This window comes from Megachile rotundata, chromosome 14 (genome assembly GCF_050947335.1).
Source record: "Megachile rotundata isolate GNS110a chromosome 14, iyMegRotu1, whole genome shotgun sequence".
NCBI classification, from domain to species: domain Eukaryota; kingdom Metazoa; phylum Arthropoda; class Insecta; order Hymenoptera; family Megachilidae; genus Megachile; species Megachile rotundata.
In genome coordinates, this window is record NC_134996.1 from 14,303,941 (window position 1) to 14,322,859 (window position 18,919).

General features: G+C 45.1%; 2 protein-coding genes across 2 annotated transcripts; one reads left to right on the plus strand and one right to left on the minus strand.

Moving 5' to 3' along the window:
* Window positions 1–557: 557 nt before the first annotated feature.
* Window positions 558–12,462, minus strand: LOC100877463 (uncharacterized). The gene is made up of 7 exons (XM_003699980.3): window positions 9,046–12,462; window positions 8,140–8,326; window positions 7,287–7,455; window positions 6,935–7,085; window positions 4,389–4,706; window positions 2,744–3,039; window positions 558–1,696 (listed from the first exon to the last, which is right to left on the minus strand). Exons 1-7 carry the CDS (start codon window positions 9,181–9,183, stop codon window positions 1,540–1,542), a joined length of 1,416 nt encoding a protein of 471 aa, XP_003700028.3. The 5' UTR covers window positions 9,184–12,462; the 3' UTR covers window positions 558–1,539.
* Window positions 12,463–14,227: 1,765 nt separating this feature from the next.
* LOC100877571 (uncharacterized) lies at window positions 14,228–17,006 on the plus strand. Its single transcript, XM_076539776.1, has 5 exons — window positions 14,228–14,295; window positions 14,589–14,718; window positions 14,817–15,007; window positions 15,295–15,402; window positions 16,598–17,006. Exons 1-5 carry the CDS (start codon window positions 14,270–14,272, stop codon window positions 16,731–16,733), a joined length of 591 nt encoding a protein of 196 aa, XP_076395891.1. The 5' UTR covers window positions 14,228–14,269; the 3' UTR covers window positions 16,734–17,006.
* Window positions 17,007–18,919: the final 1,913 nt, after the last annotated feature.

Here is an 18,919-nt window from a genome sequence, read left to right on the forward strand (position 1 = left end):
ATGATCTTTCTCTCTCTTTCTCTCTCCGGCACATTTTCCTTCGAGCTTTTAAGCGTTACACGTACTTGGCTCACCCCGCGCGATAATGGACCACGCTTTTTAAAGTGCCGTAATACCGGCTATTATCGTTTTGCAACCTGCTCATTGACGTCCGGCATACTAGAATTTCCTGCTCCATGATTTTTCATCGAGTCCCCGCGGAGAATCGATGAGAATCGATAAGGATCCTGAAATGAAATTTCAAGCACGTCGAGATTTTCCATTTAAGTAAAACTTCCGTTGTAAGCAGCCGGTTGAAAGCTTTCAATTCCGAGTCTAAAGCAGTTTCTCTTTGAGATTTACGTACAAGTACACCCTTTAGATCAGTGTTGGCTCAAGCCTCCCTCGCTTTTCGATCTTCCGACGCTCGCATCTTTGTAGACAAACGCATTCTTGAACTTCCGGAATACTCGTGAACGCTGCAAGTTGCAAGTGGCAATACAACGGGCGGTGATCTATCGAAAACCTAACGCTTGACCGTGCTACGCGTTGTTCCAGCGGCAAGTATCGGCAAGTAACTGGACTTCCACGATGATCTTCGGGACAAACGTTCACTTCAATAACGAAGTTTCTTATTTGGAAGGAAACAAGTTGATCTTCCCGCAACTCGAAGAATCGTAATCGAGGCTAGTGGCATGATATCAGAGTTCGTTTGAAACGAAGCAACTACCGGCGAACGTTGAAGATTCTTTAATTTCAGATTCCAACGAACTGCCGGGGCGAAACTCGACGATTGCTGCGGGTACTTTTAGGAAAATGAAACTCGAGACCGTGCAACGGAATGCTCGCGGAAAACCTGGCGGTTAAGAAATGCTTTCACGGCCGTCTGACACCTTGAGAAACGACGCTCGGTTCGAAGGGATGAATTTTCGGCATCGTTTGAGGATAATCAAGCGTTCAACTGGCCCGGCAGGGGATTCAACTTGTCGGAAGAATCGTTCTTCTAGAAATACACTGACTGCTAGAAACGCTCGAGATACGTCCGTCCATTGTTATGTTTCGAATACTAGATCGTACCCCTGCTTTTATGACGTTGATCGATACTCGCCTTGGAAAAGAGCGTATTTCGATCAAATTATTCACTTTGATATCATTTATTTACTAAAATAACATCGATCCTTAACATACATATACGTATATCGATCTGAACACAAATTTATCTTCGCACGAATTAAAGTATTATAAACTATTCGCAAAGTTTTATTTCTACGTACGTTAAACTAAATCTAGCGCAATTTCGCGGAGCAAAATTTCTTTCGCAACGGGAGGTTTACACCTCGGAAGCCGATAACCGATGCTCGGTTGTATCAGAAATCGTGTTTCCAGCGGAAACCCAACGGAACTCGATAAATATCTACCGACGTAGAATCTGTCCGTCCGATTCCTTTACACGCTTGACAGAATGTAACCAAAGTTCCAATCAATCGAACAAACCTCGCACTGTTCGTTCCATAAGGTAACCGGGGCAAAATCTCAGTCGTGGTCGTGTTAGTCTGGAATTCATACGGTGACCATGGAAAACACATCCAGGATACTTCTGCGGCATTCCGGATAAAGGGCGTGGCAGTTTTCCGCCGACATTTGCTCGCCCAAACGTTCGGCCGCCCGATATTCCTGGTCCTCGTACTGGTCGTATTGCTCGTCGGTGCTGGAAGGCCTGGAATTCCAACGAATTCGCGTTCGAATTCTCCGTGAAAGATCGCAATCGTCGCCGGACGATATCGAGGCGACAGAGCAGGACCAAGGTTTTGGTAAAAAGAATCCGGGTGGCAAGAAGAGGAGTTACCGTGGGATCGATAACACGCGAGAAACTCCCGAGTTATCCCGGTAGTCAAGAGCTCGTTAATTAGTTTCGAATTATGCGGACATTGGTTAATCCTTCGACGTTAACGCCATGGATAATCGACCCGGTTCAACAGTTACGTGATCGTAACTTGGCTTTTAACGCTGTTGCTGAAAAGTTTTACCTCGCATCCCGTCTGTGTTCGGTTTCTCAGAGAATAATTTTCAAACTCCTGGGATACCGACAGAATTTATGTGCTTGATGCTTAGCGCGATGGCTGGGGATCGGGGGAGAAGTTCAGGGGAAAAAAAGACGATAAATTGACGAAATTTTTCCCTTATGGTAGGGTGAGATCGAAAGGAGGATGGAAGATAGACGGAGAGATCGCTTTACTTTGAATTCGTGGTACTTTAAAAAGAGCGGCGAAGAATTTCAAAACTATTCGTTAAAATTGTACACGGTTTCTGCGATTAATTCGTTAACTGTACACGCTAGTATTCTCGATGCTGAAAATTGTTTCTACTTAACTCGAGCGACCATAGTCACTTGCGAGAATAAATTAGGGTACTAAATAACAGCTCCGGACCCTAACTAACGTTAGATACATCAGTATGCGAGATAGCTTCGAGTTTGGACGCTGGCGCTAACTTCAAATATTAGATAATCCCAAATTTGGACAGTAATTAACTGAAAATTATGGTGGTAGTTAACGGTACAGTTCGATGCTGCTTAACGTTGAATGAAGATACTTTTTCAGCGTGTCACGTAGCACGCTACTTTATATTCTCTAGGATTTGGGGCGTGGATAGGGTGGGGTTTAGGTGTGGTTACACGTGAGCCAGGTCGAAAGTTTCGCGTTAGCGTTGCAGAGGGAGCTACCGATAAAACTTGTTCGATCGTACTTAACTCGAGATTACTTACTTGAAGAATACCTGCAACAATTGTCCCAATAAACTGTGAGTACCGTCAAAGGGGACGGACGCAGCTTCGCAAATGGCCTTCAACAGACACGCTTTGCCACCGAATCCGTACAGTCCTGCCGCTTTCTCCAACACCTTGTAGATGCTCCACCTGCTCTTCTGTGTCCGAGAATAATAGACACCGGGAACGGTAAAGTCCGAGGCGTTGGTCGGGACCATGTACACGTATTTCGCGAATATACCCATGATCACGTTCTCGTACTTCAGTTGCAACGGTGTGCCCAAGCCGAAGATCAGCTAACAAACGTAACAAAATTAGTTTTTTATCTTTCGAATAAACTGAAAGTTAACAGAGCGTATCGTGACTCGCGTGGGACCGGGTAGAGAAGACGGGCCAAGTACATTATTATTCCCAAGGGTACATTTGCACGCGACAGAACTTGCCGTTAAAATTTCTCCCTATATTCTGCTCTACGTTTCGCCGAATGTACGTACGTGGTTAAAGGTTTCCACGAAATCAGTCGTTATCAAGCGACTACCTAGACCACCGAGGACGCGATTCGATCAGAAAAATCGTTGTTATGGCGGTTATTCATGGTGTAGGGGAATGAAACGACTTCGAGGAGGAAATTGGATGAACTGAGACGAGATCGAGTTAAAATCTAGCGATGTATCTCGTCCATCGGAGCGATCCGCAGTTGAAACGAATCGAGTAACCGCTGTTCCGTGTATCTAGAAGATGTTCCCGTGGAAATAATCGAAGGAGAAACTTCGGTTTCTGCCGTAAAACTGTAAACTCTAGCGTGAAAAGCATCGGAAAATGTTGCGATCGGTAAAAAGATTTCGGATGCGTGTTACTCTGGCGTAACGGGGAACATCCTGCTACGATTCTCGTTTTAATCTAGTATTTTTAATCGAACGATTGTCAGGTAAGATCGAACGTTGTAAGATGTAAAGAATATCAGGGAAAACGCTTTCTCCGCAGGCGGTGGCGTGCAATTAGCGCGAGTAGCCAGGATCAGAGCAGCGTATCGTTGCTCTTTGAAGTGTATCGATCTCGATTGGCAACGAGCCGGATTTCGATGCAAAAACGCTTTAACCCGAACCCTCCGCGAATCTCGTTAAACTGTCCTCCCCAGACGCGTGCGGCTCGAAACGATTCTCCGTGGAAATTCGCGGTTTTATCGAAAATTCATATACCGCCCAGGCCATGATGCTACTCGCCTACGTGTGCATGAATATGTATGTATATACGAAGGCTTGCACGCAGCCAACCAACGTACACGGACAGAGGATATGTAGGTATCCACCTGGCACAGAAATTGGATGAGCCCTGAAAGGTCAGGTGGAATGTGTACCACGATATCAGACCGGAAGATGGGAATCGAAATACGTTATACACTTTGCTGCAGCCCTGACGGTTATTACTCGCGGACTACCGCGTAATTGTAACCTTAATAGAGAGGATAGATTTTTAGCCTAATTCTAATATTATCCTCGTTGTCCCTAGGTCACACACTGTACGAATGGATTTCAATTCTCTCGAGACGAAAGAAGCGGAAACTGATCGTTATCGTTTGAACGAGTGTATCGGCCACAGAAACGGCTCATTAGCCGAACCGAGCACGATCTGCGATTCTACGTACCAGAAGCTGGACGGGATCGGGGAAAATGAGAGTTCTGGGTCGCCGGGAGGGACTTTTGAGCAGCCCGGTTCCGTTGTTTCCCATGGAATCGTCTCTGTCATGGTCCTCGAAGCTCTGTACCGGATGTCGAGACAGACAAACGAGCAACACCGTTAGGAAGACGATCGTCCCAGTCATTGAAGCGACTTTTCGAGCCCGAAGCGACGGACAAACCGTAGAAACGCGAACTACGATCGCTACGAGTCGACGAGAGATCGGAAATTGCCCGAAGCAAACGATTACCACGTATGGTCGGTTCGACGAACCGAGAGGCTTGCGTAACCACGATCATTCCGATGTTGACCGTGTGGGTATAACCTGCCTCGTTTTGTCTCGAAACCGTGAGATGTCAATGTTTAAACGTACAACGAGATCTTCGTCCGACTCGAGTGGCTGATTTGCACCTCTGAACCTGCTAACTCGTACTGCCACTCGAATAACAGGACACTTGATTCGCGTGCTCTTGAGAGATCTCCTTTGATTAGCCTTTGTTTGGAGTTCCAATTTCGTACTGGCTTGTTTCTGGAGCACTTTGATTTGTCGATGGATACCAAAGTAATTTCGACTTATTGCCAGGTGCTGTTGATTTAGGCTTAGAGGAACCGTCGAGAAGAGAATTATATTATCGAGAAATTAATTGTTCGCGTCGATACTTTCATAAAAATCTTGTCGCAACCTTTCTGTGCGTCGAAGGCATAAGAGGTACACGCGAAAAGAGCACGTCGCAAAAACAAATTTTAGCCGCTTCGCCTGAAAGTTCTTGACGGATCTCTGAATCGCCGTTTGAACGGAACCGAAAGCCGAGAACGCTTAAATCAGCGAGCGACGTTACTACGCAATAAAATCCTCGCGAGAGTTCCAAGGGAACCCCTGCCGGGATTTCTTTGGTAAGAGGAAGGGCGGACTGAACAAGCGGGTGGAGAGATCCCGCTTTCAGAAAGAATCTCTCACCGTATCCTGCTTCGTGACCCGTAATTCGGAGGCGGAATCTTCGTGAACCGGTCGGACGGAGTCTACGATCCCGACATTAAATTGAATTACAACCCCCTGAACGGCCTCGTAAACCTCGTCCTCGTTATGTACACGAGTCTTTCTTTCGCGAAGCGTAACCGCGAACGTGGGGACACGCATAACCCATCCTTTATCTATCTAGGTTAAACGATGTCCGTTTGTCGTTCCTTATCCGACCAACCGAGACATCCGACCCCGGAAATCGAAAGCTGACCAGCAGCCTGGGGGATCGAGAATCGATGCGAGGATCTAGAAAATTTTAGTACTGGCTGGGAGGAAATTTGCTAGGATCGAGATGCGGTTGCTGCTGGTCTTCTTCGACCGTTAAATGTTTCTCGGAGACTAGCACCGTGATAATACTATCGAGACAAGTACAGATATTTGTAGCGTTGCTTGTAGGATACCATTTTGAGAAAGAATTGTTACACGATAAGAAATTTAAAAGTAATTCCAAATTAAAACTGGTCAACGCTTTTTTGAAATGAAACTCTTAATCAACCTCGTAATTTCGAACGACTCATCGTCCGGTCGTACAATCGTATTCGGATATGCGCAAACGCTGGAGTACAATCGAGCGAATGATCACGGAAAGTTCTCAACAAAATCCAGCAACGCGCATCCGGGGAACAATGCGTTCGTTAATCTGTTCAACGCGAACGGATTCGTCGATTGCACGCATCGGGAATTATCAACAATTAACCGGCACGCGGTGCAGCGAGAGGAAAACGAACGAAACGAGGGAAGGAGGATGGATATGGTAGCTTTCGAAGTTCAAAGGTTTCGACCTCGCTGACGTTGTAACGACGCGGAAGTAAAATCGTATATTGTCCCGTGTTAATTACCACGAATCGTTACGTCCTAGAAAACTAGCTTTTCTCTCTCTCTCTGCCCCTTTCCGTTCGTAGTTGGTGACCAGAATCACGGGCCATTTTTTCTCCGCGCTCAGCTCGCCCTACGTCCTCTATAAATTTCAACCGGAGTATTTTCTCTTTACGTGTACCTGTTATTGAACGAGAGAACTGCCAATAACGCCGGGATAACTGCGTCACGTTTCGCCACCAGACCCTGTTCTCCCTCGCCACACCTTGTTCCCTTTTTACTTCTCCTTGCTACCGCCCTCCTTTTCTTTCCCTTGATATTTCTAATATCCCACGACATCGGGACACATAAATTTCTTCTCCAGTTTCGATAGAACCTTCCGTTTCGACCGCAGCTACCAATCGATTCTTCGTTTTGTTTTCTAACGCGTCCAGCCTTCTTTGAACTCTCGATTAACCGCGAGTTCACATTCTTTGGAGGTTCCACGAGTTCGTTAAAACCATCGTGACATTTTCTTATCTCCGGTGTGATGGATTATAGGAAGAGAATCGCGTTTACAAAACTTTTTACTTTATTTTTGGTACAGATTTCCGTTTGTCAGTTTTACAGATTATTTATGAGAACGTAGAATATCGATGAACACAAGCTGTCAGTCTTTTTTGTTAATCGGATGTTTATTCATGGACCTCGGTGAAATACTCCAAGGGACTTTCCGAGCATTCCGGGAATAAATTGTCGCAAGAGGTAATTGCCTGTCGACCCATGATTTCAGCCGCGCGATACACTCGATCATAGGTGGTTCTGAAAGGTTCGGACGTGCTGGAAGGCCTGAAACGAGAATAGACTTATGTCAGACAGGTAGAAACGCGAATGTAAAGAGTCATCGAGTGTAACGCCGACTCTCTCGCGAACGAGTTAAACACGGTGTTCGATATCGACTCGTGGCTAAAGGCACAATCGCCTCGAAAACGTACCGAAACCACCTTTTCCGTACTTTCGCGCCGTTCGAACCTTAAAATCGATACTCACGTGAGGAGAAGATGAATGAGCTGAGAGCTGAGACCGTGAACACGGCTGAAAGGAACGGCGGAAGCCTCGCAGATCGCTCTTAAAAGGCAGGCCTTGCCGGATCGCGAATCACCGAGAACCGACTCGAGGATTTCGTAGATTTCCCATCTGTTAATGATCGGTTCCTCTACTGCAGACAGAAACTCTCCGTCAGTGGAGCTGAGGAGGGAGAGAAAGGGTCGATCAACCCTTTGAGTGCTCTTCAAACACAAACTGTTGCCTGACTGGCTAATGGCCGCGCGTTAAATCACGCTACGCGTTGCTCTCTCTCGTGTTAGATCGCCAAAGATATGCTTTGTATCGTTGTTGTTTGTCGTATAGATCGATAAGAGGAAAAGCGTTAATGGAATCGACACGGACAAAGAGCAGTTCGTTATCGTGCTCGTGAACGGCGTTACATGGCACGCAACAAAAGTAGCCTCGTTAATATGTAAAGGAAGAGGATCTTCTTCTTATCCGGGCACTGAGCTTCCTTCCTCCGGCTCTCGAGGCCAAGGGGTGCTCGTCCGGATTTAGAGGAATTGGACTGTTACGTTGGATCCGCCACTAGACTGATCCTCCTTTATCGCGATACATAAAATTCGAGAAAGTCTACTTAAAAGGGGGATATTCCAGCGATTTCAATAACCATAACGTTTAATTCAAAGATTTTCGAGCGATCGCTTTCGTTCCTCTTCGTCTACGTGAACGAGTGCTGAATCCTCAAAAATTACATAAGAGAAAGCTCGTGTCAAAGGGTGAAAACGTATATTTGTTCGATCGATAAATTATCCCGGAAATGCATCGGCGCGAAAAGAAGAGAAAAGTCACGTACCTTGATGATCCAGCGAGGATTCGTCATTCTCGTCGACCTGGACACCGGGACTGATCGATCTGTCATAGCGAACATATGAATCCGTCAAGTAGGATGCGTTAGAGGGTAGGGCGTAATTAAATTTCACCACATATCCCATAATCAGGCTGACGTCGACTTCCATAGGTAAACCGAGGCCGAGGATTAACTGGAACGGTTTTCAAATACACGAAGGTGTCATCGATCGTTTATAATAACCGCCAATCGAATACCGGGCCGATTGACATTCGATCGGACTAAATTAGACCCGGAAAACGCGCGATAGGGGCAAAATTCGGAGCTACATGTACGTTGATAATTTTGGCTTATCTATCCTAGGATACGTCGTACTATGCATCGAAACGTTATCGATCGTCACGATGTTAAACTGTACCGATTCCGAGTGATTTATATCGTTCTCCATTGTTACTCGTTCAATTCCGTTACGTATTACATAGCATCAAAATTACGAAAACTTTACTAGATATTTTTCTACAATTTTTTTACCGTACGCGTTACAGTAGCGCAGTTTCTGGTTATTGAATTTTGACAGAACTATTAAGATCCACGGGTAATGTGGCGTTCTAATTGCACGCGAAACGGGTGTCAAGTTATCACAGCGATATCATTATCGCGTCGTGTCTTTTGTAACGTCATGTCTCTGTCTCGAGACAGTTACTGCTCATGCTTCCTATCACCTTTGTTTAACACGTACAGCAGATTCAACAATTAGTGATCGATACCTAATTAGAATGGCGCGTGGATGCACCGACCATTCACCTGCTCGCGTTTCAACGTCGAAGCAAATTAAGAAAAACACACGACACTTATAATTTTAATAACGCGTACTAGAGACAGGGAAGTTTTGACAGGTTAAGATTAGTATACCTGTAATTTAGTGGGGACTATTTTCCCAGGTGCTGGATAGACCAAGTACCTCTTGTTCCTTTCGTAGGCGGAGCAGTCTAAAGGACATCGTAGAACTTGACACAAGAACAGAAACGAAAGGACAAAGATGGTCCGCATGGCGCACGTTCGAACAATACCGAGAGAATGTTTCTCGGACTGTTTCGTGGCTGGGAGATCAACCAGCGAGGCGCGAGGACTCGTTAATAGGGGCAATTAGTTCGTTATCGTGAGTTAAGCGAACAATGAAGCAGCTTCGATCGCGGTTCCTGTTAACAACCAAGGCGTGTAAGCGTCGGATGGACAGGTTGCATCGAAACTGCGCTCAAATTAATTCAGACGTGAATTTCCATTCGCGTATTCGCGACTTGCGTGACCGAATCCTTTAGAGTACCGCTGCAATTAACACGTTCCTCGTAGTCCACTGCCTTGTTAGCAACTTCCATACTTTCGTTCCGGACATTCCAGTTCGCGTCTCAAATATTTTCAAATTGATCATCGTGACATGCACCGCGAAAGTTCTTTTATTTGGTGATTCGAAGAGAAAGCGTAACAATATCTTGTCCATACCTCATAGTTTAGAAGTTACCTGACATTCCGAGGCTTCGAGGACGGTTAACCCCTAAAGTTCCATTCGAGTTCCATTCACGAACCGAACTCGAAATACCTGATCCTCGAGACAAGACCAAAACTATGGATAGAGCCGAGGTCGTCGGCGATTCACCGTCCTCTTAGCACATGAATGTCGTTGTTCCTCCCTTGGCTTCTCCCAAATTGTATCGTCGCATTCGCTCGCAGTATTTGCATTATTTTCGTATTACGCTCGGTCTCGTTTATGCCAAAGCATCCGGCCACGGTCATAAATCCCCTTAACAACAAGCCACGTAGACGCCAGAGAGGAATATATCCTTCTCGAGGCAGCCAAGTACCCGAGGGATTGATTCGAACTGGGACCGATATCCACGAGAATTACCACGGATAAACGAAGAGGGTAATGAGAAAAAAACGCGGTTATGAAAGGTGATTATCGGGGAACTCGAAGCGATCAAAGCACTCGCTGTCTTCGACGCTCGTTTTTTCCCCTGAATAGGTCCGGATAGGAGGGAAAGGGGCACTTGATTCTGAGAAGCTTACTCAGATATTGGTTGGCAGCCTTGAGAAGCCGAAGGCAGAAAAAGCGTACGTACGAGAAAGAATCGGATTTGCGGATAAGAACTGTCCGTATGGATCGATCCACGCTTGTTATTGTAACCGTTCGCGGGCTACTCACGGTAATCGCTCGAAAGGGTCAAAATTATGCATCTACGTCGACGAGATCAATTATTTTGGGACACCCATCTCGGAAGATAAAAGTCCCGGTCCGATGTGTACGATACGAATTTCCACTTGCACAGAGTCGGAAAAGGCAAGGACTAAAAGTATCGGGTTTTTCTTCGAGATTCGAAGGAATTTCAATTTCTCGCACGGAATACAAACATCGTCGTATCCTTCTCGCAGGCTCTGGCACATTTCGTCTGTCGGTAACTGCAGTTCATTCATCTTTCCTCGGGCCGATGAGCGCATTCACGGGCGCAGCCACGAGGCCGGTCTATTTCAGCGACAATTTATCTCCATCTGGACAGGAAGCTCGAAAAATAGTGCCTCACTTTCACCACGGAAATAGTTATTCTTCCCTTGAACGCTGTAACGCGCGGAAAAGGCGAAAATTGTGTGTTCCACTGATCCGTGAACCGGACCTTAAACCGGTCGAATTGAAACGATAAATTCGTGTAGGATACTCGAACCAGAAGGAGATTAAAAACTCGTATTAAAAGATTTCTTCGCGGTTCGATGATTCTTTTTTCAACGGTTTCAATCTTGCGATTCTCCGTGTCTTCTCCCCGTTCCTCCGCTTTCATTTGGTTATATTTTCAGTGTTTTGTCCCAGAAACATTCCATGGTACATCGACCGTTCGCGTATGACATATAGCGACGCTTTCCCGTTTTCACAAACAGGTCGGAGACCATTTTTCCTCCCCAGGACGAAGTGCCTATTCACCGCAGATGCGTCTGTTACTTTTTCTTTAGGGGGATAGAATGTGTCGCGTTTCTTCTCTCCTTCGACGAAGTTTCACCATTTCAGTAGCGTGTAGTTCATGCTGGAACCATCTCTGATACGATAAATGCTTTTCGTATAGACTCTGCCAGCGAGTTAATACATTTATCAACGAGACAAATTTCAAAGACGTTCCTGACTATCATTTCACGGCGGTAATTTAAAATATCAAATTTTCCTTCTCTTTGTTAACGCCGCGAGCGCACGAATAACGTCCCAGAAATAAAAATTATTCGTTGCTTGATTTATACGCGCGATTATAAATTGTAATTCTGAGCTAGATTTGGATCGATGCGCTGACGAGTAGCAGGAACTCGCGTGGAAAAAAATCAGTCCTCGTGCTTTGTCAAAGACCTCCCCCTACGGAAGATGTTCTTAATTTCACTCTAATATTTATCGAACTGTAACTTGTTAACGATCACGATATTACGTTCTGTCGTTTTCTCCTTTTTCACCATCGTTCGTTTGACGTTTAAAAATATTCAGTTGAAATTTCATCGGTAAAAACATCGAGCATCGATCTCTCCAAACATTTTCTTTTCTTGAACGCATATCGATTCGAAGAGAATTGAAATATTCATGAGACTGTGTAACCACGGGACATCGATAGAACACAGGAACGTAAAAAAAATTACTCTGATTATTTCCTTGACCGTTGACGACAAAATTAGGCTGTCAGAGTCGGTTCGGCGAATTTGAAGACGGCTCGTTACATTTTTTACAGTATTTGGCACATTTTAAGGATGCTCGATATCCGAGCCGAGCGAGAAAACTCGATCTACATAATCCACGTAAAAAAACTCCCATGAATTAATGTCTGCTCCTTCTTCTTCGCCGAGAATAATCGAACTCGATGCTCCTTACGTGTCGATGAATATCAACCAGGATTTATTAGCTCGCAGAGTGTTCGGAATATTATTCACGGGGGCTTACTGGAAGCTAAGCATATTTTAATAGATGTTAAAACAAAAAACAATGGCTCTACGGAAGTAAACTTCAAAGTCCGAAGAAGGATTAAGGTGAAAAGATGCATTTAATAAAAATTGAAACGTGCGACGATATTGAAATTTGCGAAGCGATATTTATTCGAGAGTTTGAAAAAGGATGAAAAGGGAGAGAAGAAAGTTGGGATTAAAAAAATTGTGACCAGGTGAAATTTTTCGGAATTTTCTCGTTCGCGTTTCGCGTGCAACCACGCTGTTAGATTTTCGTCGAGTTTCAATGGTACGTAGGAAGTTCTCAGCGGTCTGTAATTTCCTCTGAGCGTCGACCATTCTAATTTTAATGATAGAGATGTAACGTTCCCTTGGTCCATCCTCAGAGGCCGCGGGAAAATCTGTTCAAAGGCGCCGCGTCGAAATTACGATCCGTGTACGCCTCTAAACAGGAATAACGCGAGTTCACAATGAACTCTCCCATGCTCTTTTCAACGCTGACCCACCATCTGAATGTTAATGAATTGCTGGTAACTTTTACCCCTTAGTTATCCACCGTCGAGTGAAAACGTAGGAGTCGATGCATAGGATAATTTGTAGGAAACGGAAGAACGCATGGACCAGGGAATTCGTATGAACTGGAAGAGGAACATCTTGCATGACTGTAGCAGCCGTCCGCTATGAAAGTTTGACAGGGAGGCCACTTCTCGCCGCGAACCGTGCTCGAGATGGAATTTAATTCGCGTCGATTCATCGTCGAAACGCTTTCAAACGATTCCACGAGCGTCAAGGTTTCGAAAGTCAGTCGGGAAAGTTTTCCACGCGTAACCGGCCACCGTTTTGAAATGCAATTACGATCCTCCGCGTCAGATATCCGCGGAGGCTCTGGGTGGCGGTGATTAAAAAACTTCCTTGAAACGGGTAAAAAAGCCGAGTGGGCCACGGGGTTGAAAACGGCCTGGCTTGGCCGTAGGTTAAACCGTGCGTACGTAAATGAGCCCACTTCGGACGGTAATTATTCTTCGTTTTTAAATTCTCTTTTCGCGTTTTACATCGATGCACACGGGCCACGATAACGCCTCGCTTTAACGATGATAAAACCGCAACACGAAAACGACGGACTCAAGGTACATAAAGGAAGAGAGAAGAATGCGTTCGATGGTGGTTGTTCGTGATTTCAGAAAAGGGGCAATTAACTTCCGTCCTCGTTGCGATTCGATAGAGCGCATTAAGTTTGTTTGCAGGATTACGGAGGAGAAAAACGCTGACAAGAAGAGAAAATCGCTTTTCTTTTCGCGTGCGTTTTTAATACCACGTTGGAACAAAGGGAATATGGTTACGTTTGAAAGATCTCCTTTTCCCTTTGTACATACAGACAAAAAGACTTATCGTTTTTATTTAAAAATTTAACCCTACAACAAGAAACTGTTTCCCCGCATAAATTAGGTCCGGTGAAAAGCGAACGAAGTACGAGTTATTTAGCACGTGTCACACAATTTGTAGGAATTTCTAGCAGGAAAAAATTTGTGTTATGTAATATTTGCAGCGTCGCGCGAAAATTCCTCGCAGCCCCGATGTGGCGAGGCTTTCCGATATATGAAATTCCTTCGTTTCAAAATTTTACTAGCCAGTTTTGAATCGAAGCGTAAGGGTAGCGAATTAATATCAGCGAATACGTATCGAGTGAATTTAGAAGCGACACTCGTGGCACGAACACGCACCGTAGATGCCATCGTAGCCAGAAGGGGTGTAAAACGAAGAGATAAATGGATTCTGCCCCTTTGGACCTCGAACCTTGGCATTTTTCGTGGCAAACTAGATCCCCAGCCACTATACCAATTACGTCGCTTCGAAACACCTTTACACCATCCATATTTCTGCCACGTAACGTCCTTTTACCGCCGCGCAAGATTATTCGCGGCTAATGTTATACGTTGCAAGCGTTATTTGACGTTCTCGATTATAGTTGCCCATTATTTCGTTCGATCGTTCGCTACGTCGATTGCTTAATCGCAATTTTTTAATTGCCTCTATAAACGCGAACGGGCTCTAATTTTATAACTGTATCTCCCTCCGTGCAGGTATTTATTAATTAACATCGTCAAAGAACCGGTTTGCACAACGAAGATGAACCAGAACGAACTCTCAGTGTTTCGTATTTTCTCTCCGAGCCAACATGAAGAGTTCTAAGGAAGAACTTCTGTACGTTCATTGATTAAGTTTAAATTGGTTATCGGTCATTAACAGGTTTTTGACGAACGAATTTCACGCGAGATGGGATCAAACGATGAATTTTCATTCTATCCGCGATAAAAGTTTTAATTTCATTGTGTGCCTGCTAATTTAAAACTTTAATTAACAGTTTGCAATTATCAACCGCGACATAATTTTATATAGATATTCGTCACTGCGGTCGTACCGCGTTTACGTAACGTTCTTTTCTCTAGATTTTTCATCGAATTTTTTCAATGTGACGAAAGCTGAACCTTTTGCAGACTTTTAATGGCCAATCTGGCGCTGATGCTCCAACAAACTGCTTCGAAATTTTTGAATTCAGAGTTCGCGGAAGTCCTCCATCGACCCATGAGAGATATCATGGCGTTTCCGGAGGAAAGTACTTACGCGGTGAGTGGTCTTATCGGATAATTTCTGCGTAAAGCGTGTACGATGGGTAATCGACTTCGGTTCGAAATTGAAGAACAATGGCTAAATTTACTTTGCAGATATTCATCGCGTTGGCGATACCGCTGGATGAACCGTACAAATCAGTGTCCATAGCAGACTTTTTCGAAGCCACTTACAATTTACCAGTGAACGTGAGCGACCCATGGTTCGATCCCGGCGAAGGAAGACGAAAGAGGCGCAGCTTGAACAGAGCGACGCTTTATCAACTGGTGGAGAAGAAATTTATCAAGTGAGTTTGATGCTGATTATCCTTGATGGCGCTTTTATCTTCCATTCCGGTGCTCGTGAACCCTTTGACCTTAATGGTCGCGTTTAGTGCTATTGTACCGAACGAGACGTTACACTCTCGTACAGTGGTAACAGTCATTTGTGTATAGAGGGTGTAGAAAACGCGAAAGCTTCGGTGTAGGTGAGCACGTAGGGTGACCCAGAAGTCATAGTAGGTCAGAAAGAGGACGGTCTTATTTTATTTTCTTTTTTTTCTTTTTTCACTTTGCTTCCTGACTTGCCGCACAGCTACGGATATCAGGGTCACGAATGTCTGCTGAGGGCCATTTGCGAAACTTCGGAACATTCCTTGAGACATAACGGCCTCATCGGTGATATTCTGCACGTGATCTTCACGTAAGTTTCTTCATTAACTTTTACATTATCCTAATCCTTATCCGATAATAACCTCTCCAGCTTGCCCTCCGACTCCATTCCGACCCCCCGAATTCGTTGAAATTCATTCAAGTTCCTCGTTCGAGTCTCTCTTTCGCTCCGTCGCGAAGTTTAAGCTCGTTCGACCACGAGGAGGTTAACGATCTTCTCGATTAATTAACAACGTTCTCTTCGCGTATCGCGGTAACGTCGAATACGAGATACCCGACGGTCTAGTAACTTATCGAGTTCTTTCACCGCCACTAGCCAGCGTTGTTCGCGAGCCGAACAGAGGGCATTGTTCGGCAGGCGCATAAACGCGCTAAAGGATTCAGCAGAAAATTTGGTCGGCGCGACCTCCTTTCGCGCAGGGCGAAAAGGGAGAAAAGGAAAAAAAAAGGAGCCAGTCGTTTTTTCGGCCGGTCCAAGGCGGCGCAAATTGGAGTAGATACACAGACCGTGTAGAAAAGCAAATTTGGTTTAGCTTTCTCGCTTCTCGCCCGCGTGCCAAGCTTCTCTTCCTTCGCTTTCGTGTGCGCCCAACCGGTGTGTCCGTGCGTGTGCTAGTAGATGGATAAACTCTCGAGCCAGGGACGTATGAATAAAAAAGAGGGCCCGCAGGCGGCCCGTGACGCCACATTGTCGTTGTCCTCGCCGTCAACTACGTGCTCCTCGTCGTGAAAATTTCCCCGTAGCTACCAAGTTGAAAATGAACTTGCCAGAAAAGAGCTTCCATATGGGTGAAACCATTCTTCTGTCAGGTTCCATCCCTTCCCGGGTTCTTAGTCCACTCGCGAAATCCTATTATTTCGACGGATTCTTTCGAGCCAGCGAACGACGATTTCATCGCGGTTATGTCACGACGTAATTATACGACGGGGAAACTTAATAACTCTCTTTGCTATCCTACTAAACGAACCTGTTGGAAACGCGGCCGGTAATAACGGCTTAAGCGGGTCGTTGTTATGCCTATTTGTTTGCCGGGTCGTTTGATTTGTCAAATGTGTAGTTGGACGGCATTAAATTGGCCCGAAGGAAGAATCGCATGACGGCGATTTAATGGCCGTTCTTTAACGAGTCTCTCGACGTTACGCGAAGCTCGTTACCGCACCGTGACACAGCAAGAAAAAGCTCCTTATTATCGTCCGGATGTATGTACGGTGCACGTTGTTTTCAGACCGACAAGCTCCCGACACGAGCCACTGCCGCAGGACATTCTTCAAGCTGAAGTGGTCGGACGTAATGGAAGCTGCTCGAACTACCAACCGCAATGTCCCGTGGGACTCTTCGACTTGATTGGAGTCTTTGGTTGAACTGTGAAAAACCACCGCCGCGTTCCAATTCTTGTTGAACAGCTCGATTTTATGCCTGCACTGCCGGTCACCTTCCACGATCTTTGTATCGCGTGTACTCTCTTGATCGACTATTCTGCTAGCTGCTTGCATTTCGAAGAGACGCGAATATTAATGTATCGTTTAACATTTACTTTCCCCTTTCACGGTAACTGCTGGCGATTTCTATGTCGACTAGAAAAAGCCTTGCACCGGTATGTTTGCCCTCTCGAATAGTACGTATTCTCTCTCGAACATTTCTTTTCATTCCCCGTCAACAAAAACGCTTTATTCCTTACGTTGAACTATTTAAAGTGACAGTAAACAACGATTCGAGCTCTCGTTTCCAGTGTCGGCAGGTAAAAGGAAAATCTACAGCAACGAAAGGTGTTTAGGAAAAAAAAGTTGAAGCCGCGATACGAAGTTCAGCAGGTTTTATGCCGGAACTTCGTGAAACCGGCTGAATTTTACACGCGCCATAGATGTAAAGTCCGGGAGAGTTTCGACGGTCACGAAAGTAAAGTCGGATATTTTACGCGTTGCAACTACTCGGAACTTGTAACAAGTTTCATTAGAGATTCAAAGGTGAGAGTGCTTAAGTGCACGTAAGCGAGAATTCCCTCTCTCTTCCTTCGATCTTCTCGCTGTGTATCTACATTGTAGATAATTTTGTCGCTCGATTGCTTCGGCACACTTCGTAGCGCCATTAAAAATTAAAAAAGAAATTTTCAACAATCTTCTGGCAGGGTCGAAAGCGCGGGAGATATATCCTGTAGGACGTTGAGTAATCTTTTAAAAAGTCCTCTGTTCAGGAAGCCGTGCTATAAATCAAGTCCTTCGGATTGCCGTGGAGAGAATACAACCGGGAAACTTTAGCTGAGAAAATCGGCTGACAAATCCCAGCCGCACCAAATCCTAAAATGAATAAACCAACATCCGAAAAACAACTCTGTCCTATTTCGTTCTCCTCGTAAACCCAATCAGATGTCTTACGCGAGCTGACCGTACGATTTTTACAAATAAAAACGAATAAATTACCCAGCATTGTTCCTTGATATAATCGTGTTTAATAATAAATTTAGAATTGAACAGAGTAGCGCAGGTCGGAAGAGTATCGCGAATTCTCGGTTCTATTTTCTTGCATATACCTCGCGAATTTCCACACGGTTGACGATTTTCGATTGGCATGGCGAGCCAGCCAGGGTGATTTTAATCTGTGTGCAGGTGTGTCATCGACGCGTGGAAAGTTCACGAGTCGAGTCCCGATTAATCAGCTCGTTGGCATGCAGCAACTCCACAGCGATTCAAGCTTGATCGGCTAATGAATTTCGAAATTGGCCTGTTAATCGATTTCCTTTACACGCCTCCCTCTATGGTGTACATTATACATAGTGATCGAGGTGGACAAGACTCCGTGACGTGGTTCCAATTTACCCTTCTTTCTCTTATTCTTCGCTTTTGTTTTAGGCAGGATCGTACCTGTCGAATTTGGAAATTAGGGATTCGAGAATTTGGAAGATTTGGAAACGATATGTAAAGCGCCGCGTAAAGTTCGGAGTAAATTCAAACGTTTACAGGTAAAGTTGTATGAAGACTGTTAAGACGATTCAATAAGTTTCGAGAGCTTTCCGACTGGCGCCACGCTGTTTGAATCGGCTCGGAACTTTCGCTCGCTACGACTCGATTAAAGCTCGCGAAACCGAATTCGAAGCGCGAGACTTGGCACATTTTCTCGCCAGGCATGAACGCTCGCTAATATTATTCCGACATCGCGATTCGAAGCGCGCAGAAACGCGTACCGTTGAATATGTATTAATCTCTGTGTCTTTGACAGATTGAGCGTCGGTAGAAATCGTCGATTCACCCTTAGCTTAATAGCTTTCTATTTCCTAGAGAGCGAGTCAAAAATAATACACAACTCGCAAACTGTAAATTTTATAAAACAAAAAAATTCACACGGCGAAACGGTATCGCCTTTGAGACCTGTACATCTGAATTGGAAAATAAATAAAATTTGTCGTACGCGACATCGCGATCAATCTACCGTGGGAAGATGATCCATCATCGAATCTGTTCCTAGTGAACGATGACGAGACAAATCGATGGATCGCGAAACACATAACGAACCTGGCACGTGTTCGGCTTGTTTTACCCCCTGGATACACGCG